Raw genomic sequence first — 10,142 nt, 5'->3', positions numbered from 1 at the left:
GTGGCCTTCTCAAGAAGCTGCGTGTTAGGTGGGTCAGGCAGCGAACTCTGCCCAGGCCAGCTCCCCAGCTGCAGTCTCGCTGTCGCTTCAGGACCTGGCACCGCCACGGGAGCAGCAAGCGCTCCTAAGAGGCATCTTTCCCAAGAGCCTAGTCCCTTCGTGTTCAGCTGGTTGTGGAGTCTGCAAAAAGCCCTGGAGCCGAAACGCAATCCCAAGCCTAGGCAGGCCGAGGGAAGTGAAGCCACACTCCAGTATCTCGGTCTTGCATACTCATAGGGCCAGTCTACAAGCCTTTAGACCAACACTGGGGTAACCAGGCTATATGCGTTGGCTAACGCGCCTGCACCTGGGCCGGCGTGGGGCGGAGCTTGCGTGCTGACGCAGGACGCCGTGCGTGGTCGCGTCTTTCTTTGCAAGGCAGCTCGCGGGCCATGACCGTTGTTGGGCTTCGCACCTCAACGGTCGTTGATGTGTTTTGCTGATGCTGCTTTCTGGCTTTGCTGAAAGGCAGGACGTCGTGCGTTCGGGCCATCTGTTCTGATTTTCGCCAAGCAAAGTGCTTGTGAGTGGCTGGTGCTGGGGAAAAATGATGGCTGGGGGCGGGGAGGAATAAAAAAAGTCTTGGTGTCCCAGTCCCTCGCCTTATTAGATACTTTGCACCCCCATCCACAGCCCAGGAAATTCTTTGGCTTTCCTTCTCCCCCAGCTCCAGCATCCGCAAACTCAAGAGGTAGTTGAGATGTTCATTGCCGTAAATACCTGGTAGCTGTCAGAGGGCTTCATTTAGGGGATTTGGTTCCACTGAAAATTGCCCTATCCCTGGCAGGTTCTTAAAATGTCAACGGTGAAGGAACAGCTTATTGAGAATCTGACTGCAGAAGATAAAACCTCCCAGTGCAAGATCACCATTGTTGGAACTGGTGCCGTCGGCATGGCGTGTGCTATTTGTATCTTGCTGAAGGTGAGTGCTTGGTCCATCTGTGGCTGGAAATCAAAGAGGCACTTTTTTTTTTTTTTTGACAGAGTTAGACAGTGAGAGAGACAGAGAGAAAGGTCTTCCTTCCATTGGTTCACCCCACAAATGGCCGCTACAGCTGGCGCACTGCACTGATCCGAAACCAGGAGCCAGGTGCTTCCTCCTGGTCTCCCATGCGGGTGCAGGGCCAAGAACTTGGGCCATCCTCCACTGCACTCCCGGGCCACAGCAGAGAGCTGGACTGGAAGAGGAGCAACCGGGACAGAACCGGCACCCCAACCGGGACTAGAACCCAGAGTACCGGCGCCACACGTGGAGGATTAGCCAAGTGAGCCACAGCACTGGCCCAAAGAAGCATTTTTTTTGCTCTTGTATGTTGATGAGTTCAGGCTGCAAGGGCTAATTCTTTGACAGCAAATATATATCTTGTCATCTGATTCTGACACAATTTAGGAAATATTTGGAACTGAGCCTTGCTAGACTATTTTTAAAAAGATTTTTATTTATTTTAGAACTGGAGAGACAGAGAGAAAGGTGTTTCATTTGCTGGTTTGTTCCCCAAATGGCTGCAATGGCCAGAGATGTGCCAATCCAAAGCCAGGAGCCAGGAGCTTTTCTGGGTCTCCCACACCTGTGAAGGGGCCCAAGCACTTGGACCATCCTGTACTGCTTTCCCAGGCCAGAGTAGAGAGCTGGATCAGAAGAGGAGAAGCAAGAACTAGAACCAACACGCATATGGGATGCCAGCGCCACAGGTGGAGACTTAGCTCACTAACCACAGTCCCAGCCCCAGAACTATTTAAATGTATTCATGGGGCGGCCTGTTGGTGCACAAGAGCCACTTGGGGGCTGGCACTGTGGCATAGTGGGTACAGCCGCCGCCTGCAGTGCTGGCATCTCATATGGGCACTGATTTGAGTCCCAGCTGCTCCACTTCTGATCCACTTCCCTGCTATGGCCTGGGAAAGTTCTTGTACCCCTGCACCCGCAGGGGAGACCTGGAAGAAGCTCCTGGCTCCTGGCTTCGAGTCGGCACAGCATTGGCTGTTGCAGCTATCTGGGGAGTGAACCAGTGGATGGAAGAATCCTCAAGTCATGTTGGTGTACACTCTGGAGTAATAGAAACTAATGAAGGATATTAAAATATACATATTCATGGAGTAGGTATTTGGCCTAGTGTATGTAAGGTGCCAGTTGAGAAGCCCATGTTCCATTTCAGAGTGCCTGGGCTTGGTATTTGTCTGTGGCTCCCAAGTCAAGCTCCCTGCTAATCTAGATGCAGGCAAGCAGCAGATGATGGCTCAATTAGTTGGGTATCTGCCACCGACATGGGAATTCTGGATTAAACTCCTGGCTTCTGGCTCCAGCCATGGCCATTGTGGGTATTTGGAGAGTAAACCAGTAGATGGGGAAGCTTTCTTTGTCTGCCTCTCAAATAAATAAATACTTAAAAATATTCATATTCATATATCCCATTGACTTGAACAGACAGGCTGTAATAAACATCTTACCTTCTGGGGGCTGTCATTGTGGTGCAGTAGGTTAATCTGCCCATGGCACTGGCACTCCGTATGAGTGCCGGTTCTAGTCCTGGCTGCTCCTCTTCTGACCCCACTCTCTGTTGATGGCCTGGGAAAGCAGTGGAAGATGACCCAAGCACTTGGGCCCCTGCACATGCGTGGGAGACCTGGAGGAGGCACCTGGCTGCTGGCTTCAGACTGGCCCACTTCCAGCCGTGGCAGCCATTTGGGAAGTGAACATCAGTGGATGGAAGACCTTTCTCTCTGGCTCTCCCTCTCACTGTCTGTAACTCTACCTGTCATAAATAAATAAATAAAATCTTTAAAAAATGAAAAAAATCTTACCTTCTTCATATGTCATTGAAAGACAAACTTTAAAGTGTTTATAAAGACATGTAAAATTTTTAGAAATATGTGGACTCAACATTTTTCCCTGTCTGGTGCGGAACAAAGTAGCCATAAAAGTTTTCCTTAAACTGATTTTTAAAAAAAGATTTATTTATTTATTTAAAGAGTTACAGAGAGAGAGAGGAGAGGCATAGAAAGAGAGAGAGAGAGAGGTCTTCCATCCGCTGGTTCACTCCCCATTTGGCCACAACGGCTGGAGCTATGTTGATCTGAAGCCAGGAGCCAGGAGCTTCTTTCGGGTCTCCCACATGGGTGCAGGGGCCCAAGGGCTTGGGCCATCCTCTACTGCTTTCCCAGGCCATAGCAGAGAGCTGGATTGGAAGTGGAGCAGCCAGGTCTCCAACCAGCGCCCATATGGGATGCTGGCGCTTAAGGCCAGGGAGTTAACCTGCTGCGCCACAGTGCCAGCCCCTAAACTGATTTTGTTTTAAAGATTTATTTTATTTATTTGAAAGACAAAGTTACAGAGAGAGGTAGAACAGAGAGAGAAGTCTTCCATCCACTGGGTCACTCCCCAGATGGCCACAATGGTTGGAGCTGTGCCGATCGAAGGCAGGAGTCAGGAGCCTCCTCCGGGTCTCCCACGTGGGTGCAGGGGACCAAGGACTAGGGCCATCTTCTACTGCTTTCCCAGGCCATAGCAGAGAGCTGGATTGGAAGAGGAGCAGCCTGGACTAGAACCAGCGCCCCTATGGGATGCCGGTACTTCAGGCCAGGGCTTTAACCTGCTGCATCACAGTGCCGGTCCCTTAAACTGATTTTTTTTTAAAGATTTATATATTTATCTGAAAGAGTTACAGAGAGAGAGAAGGAGAGGCAGAGAGAGAGAGAGAGAGAGAGAGAGAGAGAGGTCTTCCATCTGCTGGTTCACTTCCCAAATGACCGCAATGGCTGGAACTGCATTGATCTGAAGCCAGGAACCAGGAGCCTCCTCCAGGTCTCCCACATGGGTGCAGGGGACCAAGGACTTGGGCCATCTTCTACTGCTTTCCTAGGCCATAGCAGAGAGCTGGATTGGAAGTGGAGCAGCTGGGACTTGAACTGGCGCCCATATGTGACATATGGCACTGCAGGCAGCACCCACTCTGCCACAGTGCAGGTCCCCCTTAAACTGATTTTTAAAAATATTTATTTATTTACTTATTTGAAAGGCAGAGTGATAGAGATGAGGGAAACAGAGATGGGGAGAGAGAGAAAAAAGAGGGAGAGGGAGAGGGAGAGGGAGAAAGGGGGGGAGGGAGAGAGAGAGAGAGAGACTTTCATTTGTTGGTTCACCCCCACATGCCTGCAAGAGCTGGAGTGAGTCCAAAGCAAGAGTCAGGGACTCCATCTGAGTCTTGCACGTGGGTGGTAGCGACCCAGGTACTTGGCCATCACTTGCTACCTTCCAGACACTTTAGCAGGAAGGTGAATTGCAAGTAGAGTAGCTGGACTCTCACCAAACACTCCCATATGGGATGCAGGTGTCCTAAGCAGTGGCTCAAGCTGCTGTGCCACAACATCCACCCCACTTAGACCGATTTTCATTTTCTGTTCTCTGCCTTTCTATGGTCATTCTGATACTCTCTGGAGAAAAGATCCTGGAGGTGGTCGTATAACTGCTCTTAAAAATTCTGGTAGGCTAAGCAAGCCCAGGCCTCTTTTTAAAAAATTCTATTTGAGAAATGACTCACAAAGACGTAGTAATTCTTAAAAAATACCAGACAAACAAGCAAGAAAACAAAAACTTTTAGAGACTATGTTCACTCTGTTTTGATAATTAAGGAGGGTGGAGGTGGGAAGATTCCTTTTGTAAAAGAATTGTCTGGTAGCCTGTTGCAAAGGGATAGAAATAAAATTGAAAGAATAATTTAAAAATTGTATTGGTTATTAAATGATTGTCACTCAGCTCCAAAGCCAACTTTGTGTACTCCATTTTGTGGTGTTGGTGCTAGATCTCTGCATAACGTTTCCCTCCTTTGCCAGTTGGCATCCCGTTAGGTTCTACCGAGAAGGGGCACTGGAGGGAAATTGGAAGGTAACAGGAGGAGAGGAGTGTTTGCTTGTTGTTCTCTGACTGTCATCCCAGCCACGGCTCTTTGCCCCAGTGCTAGAGGTTGGTTTTAGCTTCTGGAACTCTGAGCTTCAGCCTCATCTTGTCCCTTTGGTGATAGCAACAGCAGCAGCAGCTGTATTTTGCCTTTGGCAGGGGTCTCAGCCTGGCTCCATAAAGTACCACTGTAGTCTCTCTGTTCCCCTTAGCCTTGTGAATGGTGGCTTCTAACTGCAGTTGCTGTCTGTCTCTGCTTACTGCAAGTATTCCCTTTATGCTCTTTGAGCCCTTAAACATCAGTCTACATTCAGTCTATATATATATAATGTATTTGAAAGACAGAGTCACAGAGAGAAGTAGAGACAGAGAGAGAGGTCTTCCATCTGTTGGTTCACTCACCAGTTGGCCAAAATGGCTGGAGCTGTGCTGATCAGGAGCCAGGAGCTTCTTCCAGGTCTCCCCCGTGGGTGCAGGGGCCCAAGGACTTGGACCATCTTCTACTGCTTTCCCAGGCCATAGCAGAGAGCTGGATCAGAAGAGGAGCAGCCAGGACTTGAAGCGGCAGCCATATGGGATGCCGGTGCTTCAGGCCAGGGCTTTAACCCGCTGCGCTACAGCGCTGGCCCCAACATCAGTCTACATTAATTTCTCTCTGTTGAAATTCTTAGAGTGGTTTCTGTTTTCCTGATTAGACCCAGATAGAGATACAGACTGATGTAAAAGTGAATCTATAATTGTAAAAGTGAATCTATAAATATGATCTGTTTTTCTTTTCAGTTAGCTAAGAAGTGTTATGTGATGGTTCTAGATAAAACTTCTTATTCTCCCCTGATTACTGATATATTACACATGATTTACTAAATTTTAGAATATTGCTGGCCTTGTTTATATCCACAGGTTCCACATACATAGACTAAATCAGCCAAGAATTGAAATTAGAAAAAGCCAGGAGCAAGGAATTCCATTCAGGTCTCCCATGTGGGTGACAGAGCCCAGGCAGTTGAACCATCATGTGCTGCTTCCTGGGATATACTAGCAGGAAGCTGCTACAGAAGCAGAGCAGCTGGGAATGTGGGCATCCCAAACAGCAGTTTAACCAGCTACACCGCAATGCCAGCCCCACATACAACCATTTGAAACGAGTGACTGGAGCATCTCTGGATGCTGGGATCTGAACAGGGTCTTGAAACCACTCATCCGTCTATCCATGGATAACACGAAATGACTACATACAGTTTTCCACAAAGGCCAGATGGTATCTGATCTCAGAAAAAAACAGTAGCAAGTAGGGACTTTGACCCTTGTCTTTTTTTTTTTTTTTTTTTTTTTAAGATTTATTTGTTTGAAAGAGTTACAGAGGCAAAGGCATAGAGAAAGAGAAAGAGGTCTTCCATCCGCTGGTTTACTCCCTAGTTGGTTGCAGCAGCTGGAGCTATGCCAATCCAAAGCCAGGAGCCCGGAGCATCTTCCAGGTCTCCCACATGATTGCAGGGTTCCAAGGACTTGGACCATCTTCTACTGCTTTCCTAGGCTATAGCGGAGAGCTGGATTGGAAGTGGAGCAGTTGAGACTCGAACTGGTGCCCGTATAGGATGGCATTTCCAGTGCTGGCTTTACCCGCTATACCACAGTGCTGGCCCCAACCCTTGTCTTTTACTGTTAACCTTTGGAAATCTGGCCACTGGAATCTGAGAAAATGCATTTCTGCTGTGTATTTCTGCATTCCATTTTTGTCTAATCAAAATTCAAATTCGAGTCTGCAAAAAGAGACTACGTTGAGCAGGTAGCTGAAAAATCTAAGAGCAGAACTAGCTTCTGGTGATACTGGATTCTGACGTTCAGATGTATCAAGACATAGTTCCTGATATCTTGGCTCAGATTTATTTCACTGACTTAATTCCTAGGCATGTTCTTCCTAAATGGAAGATGGCTATGCAGTTTATTCTTAGTCTTTTTTTTTTAAATTTATTTATTTGACAGGCAGAGTTACAGACAGTGAGAGAGAGAGAGAGAGAGAGAGAGAAAGGTCTTCCTTCCATTGGTTCACTCCCCAAGTGGCCACAGTGGTCAGAGCTGTGCCGATCCGAAGCCAGGAGCCAGGAGCTTCCTCCTGGTCTCCCATGTGGGTGCAGGGGCCCAAGCACCCAGGCCATCTTCTGCTGTTTTCCCAGGATACAGCAGAGAGCTGGACCAGAAGAGGAGCAACCAGGACTAGAAACCGGTGCTTATATGGGATGCCAGCACTGCAGGCAGAGGCTTAACCTAGTGTGCCATGGCGCCGGCCCTATTCTTAATCTTATGTCATTCTTAGAGCTCAGGATTCCAAAGAGAAGTGAGATTTAGTATCCTAACTTCCGTTTTCAAATCTTGTGGAAATTGTGTCCATTTTTGTGCCTGTGCCATATGCTGATTTGTGAACTAATTGCTATGGCTAGAAGGAAGGGATGGAACAATTGGCTGACTCTGGTTATGGTTTGGAGGACCAGTGTTTAACTGTTGTACGGCACCACACCACATTCAGTGGGTTCCTGCAGGGAACAGGAATTCTATTACCAGAAAAGGGGATACTGGGGACAAATAGCAAGAAGAGCTGGGGAAAACAGCAGATGTTCGTTGTCAGTCGCTGCTTGCTTTTCTCTTCTTCTTTTTTTTTTTTTTTTAAGCATGCATGCTAAAAGCAGCTTGATCCAGCTCAGAAAATAGGCTTGATATCAAGTATAAAAATTCCTTTAAAAGAATGTCATAACTTTACATATTTAAAATATTTACTTATTTATTTGAAAGGCAGAGAGACAGAGAAAAAGGGATGGGAGAGGGAGGGACGGAGAGGGGGTGGATAGAGGGGGAGGGAGATGGAGGTTGATCTTCCATTTACTGATTCACTCTGCAAATACTTTGCAGCAGACTGGGCTAAGCCAGGCTGAAGCCAGGAATCTGGATCTCTACCCAGGTCTCCCATATGGGTGTCAATAACACAAGTACTTGGGCCATTATCTGATGCCTCCCAGGTGCATTAGCAGGAAGTAGGGCCCCTGCATCCATGTGGGAGACTCAGAAGAAGCTCCTGGCTCTTGGCTTCGGTCTGGCCCAGCCCTGGCCACTGTAGCCATTTGGCGAGTGAACCAGCGGATAGGAAGTACAGTAGCCATGACTCAAACCAGGCACTCTGACCATGGGATACAGGCATCCCAAGTGGTGGCTTAAACCACTGTGCCACAATGCCCTCTCTTCACTGACTATACAATTGTTATGTGAAAGGTAAAAAAGTCCCAATTCTAGCAATTTCAAAACAATTATGTGAAGGCAAAGACAGTAATACTTTTTGCTACTTCCTAATATTTACCTTGACTTCTGGTGCATTTAAGACACACTCAAGGGGCTGGCACTGTGGTGTAGAGGGTGAAGCCACCATCTGCAGAGCCGGCATCCCACTTGGCTGCTTCTCCTCCGATGCAGCTCTCTTCCTTGTGGCCTAGAAAAGCAGTAGAAGGGGCCCAAATCGTTGGGCCCCTGCGCCTGAGCGGGAGACCTGGGAGAAGCTTCTGGCTCCTGGCTCTTGGCTTTGGACTGGTGCAGCTCCAGCAGTTGTGCCATCTGGGGAGTGAACTAGTGCAGATGGAAGATCTCTCTCTTCTCTCTCTCTCTCTCTCTCTCTGCCTCTCAAATAAATAAATCTGGGGGGGGGGGGACAGAAAGAAAGATAAGGGCCTGGCCAGTGCTGCGGCTCACTAGGCTAATCCTCCGCCTTGCGGCGCCGGCACACTGGGTTCTAGTCCCGGTCGGGGCGCCGGATTCTGTCCCAGTTGCCCCTCTTCCAGTCCAGCTCTCTGCTGTGGCCAGGGAGTGCAATGGAGGATGGTCCAAGTGCTTGGGCCCTGCACCCCATGGGAGACCAGGATAAGTACCTGGCTCCTGCCATCGGATCAGCGCGGCAAAAGGAAGACTTTTCTCTCTGTCTCTCTCTCTCACTGTCCACTCTGCCTGTCAAAAAAAAAAAAAAAAAAAAAAAAAAAAGAGAGAGAGAGAGAGAAAGATAAGGGCCTAAAAACCTGTCTGGCCCTTAAAAAAGATTCAAAAACTATTTTTGTATCGTTTATTCTCCTACCATAAATATGAGACTCCTTTGATTATAAAGCTTCTTATGCTCCTAGAACTCACACAGGAACACTTCCCGGAACATCTTATTTAGAACTTCCATGCATTTCAGGATTTGGCTGATGAACTCGCCCTTGTTGATGTTGCAGAGGACAAACTGAAGGGAGAGATGATGGATCTTCAGCATGGCAGCCTTTTCTTTAGCACTTCAAAGATTACATCTGGAAAAGGTTAATTTTCGTTTTATGAAGTTATTTTCAGAGATTAAGAAAAAGTAATGTTTATTAAGTTGATATAAATAAACATAAAATAATAAAATCATTTTGTCATTAGGACAAAGTTTGTAAGAAAAGAACGCTATAATTAGAGGAGATTTGGCAAATACAGGAAAGTGTAAAAAATTTTGAATCTTTTCTGTTATGATTTTGTTTAATTCTTTCTATCTTTGTTTTTTACTTAATTGGCATTATAGTATATGAATATTTTTTTAAACTTGTCATTTAGTCTTATATATTTACCTAAGGTTCTGCAGTCTTGAATAACTTTTGTAATATCGATATATTTATATGTACTCTTTAACACAGTTTTTTTCCTATAGTAGAGAACCAAGTTTTAAGACATGAGATGAGGCCACAGAACACAGGAAATGCAGAATTTGACCCTATTATCATTACCATCATGCATAGGCCAACTAAGATGCTTCAGAAAATTAGGAAAAAAATAATTGTTTTGTTATACACTGACGTGTACTCCTGTAGTGCCATCTTTGGTAATATGGCTCAACAGGTGGACTGTCTGCTTAAGCTCTGTCATCTAACATGATTGGAATGAAGGTAGCAACTTAATGTAAATGTAGCTGTAGGAAAGGACCACCACTTGTTCTGTGCTGTGGTGCAGCAGGTTGTTCCTCTGCCTGCGGTGCTGGCATCCCATATGGACACTGGTTCGTGTCCCAGCTGCTCCTCTTCTAATCCAGTTCTCTGCTTTGGGCTGGGAAGGCAGTAGAAGGTGGCCCAAGTGGTTGGGCCCCTGCATCCATGTGGGAGACTCAGAAGAAGCTCCTGGCTCCTGGCTTTGGTCTGGCCCAGCCCTGGCCACTGTAGCCATTTGG

At 47.1% G+C, this 10,142-nt stretch overlaps 1 protein-coding gene across 1 annotated transcript in view; it reads left to right on the top strand.

The window, feature by feature from the left end:
• The first annotated feature begins 406 nt into the window (after positions 1-406).
• LOC100343171 (L-lactate dehydrogenase C chain) overlaps positions 407-10,142 on the top strand; it is a 36,864-nt gene continuing 27,128 nt past the window's right edge. Inside the window, exons 1-3 of the mRNA XM_002721365.5 lie at positions 407-562; positions 827-961; positions 9,144-9,261. Of these exons, the coding sequence (XP_002721411.1) occupies positions 836-961; positions 9,144-9,261 (244 nt within the window). The 5' untranslated portion in view covers positions 407-562; positions 827-835. The remainder of the gene's footprint in view (positions 563-826; positions 962-9,143; positions 9,262-10,142) is intronic.

Source organism: Oryctolagus cuniculus, chromosome 1 (genome assembly GCF_964237555.1).
Source record: "Oryctolagus cuniculus chromosome 1, mOryCun1.1, whole genome shotgun sequence".
NCBI classification, from domain to species: Eukaryota; Metazoa; Chordata; class Mammalia; order Lagomorpha; family Leporidae; genus Oryctolagus; species Oryctolagus cuniculus.
The sequence above is the reverse complement of the archived record's forward strand: the minus strand, read 5'-3'. Positions and strand labels throughout refer to the sequence as shown.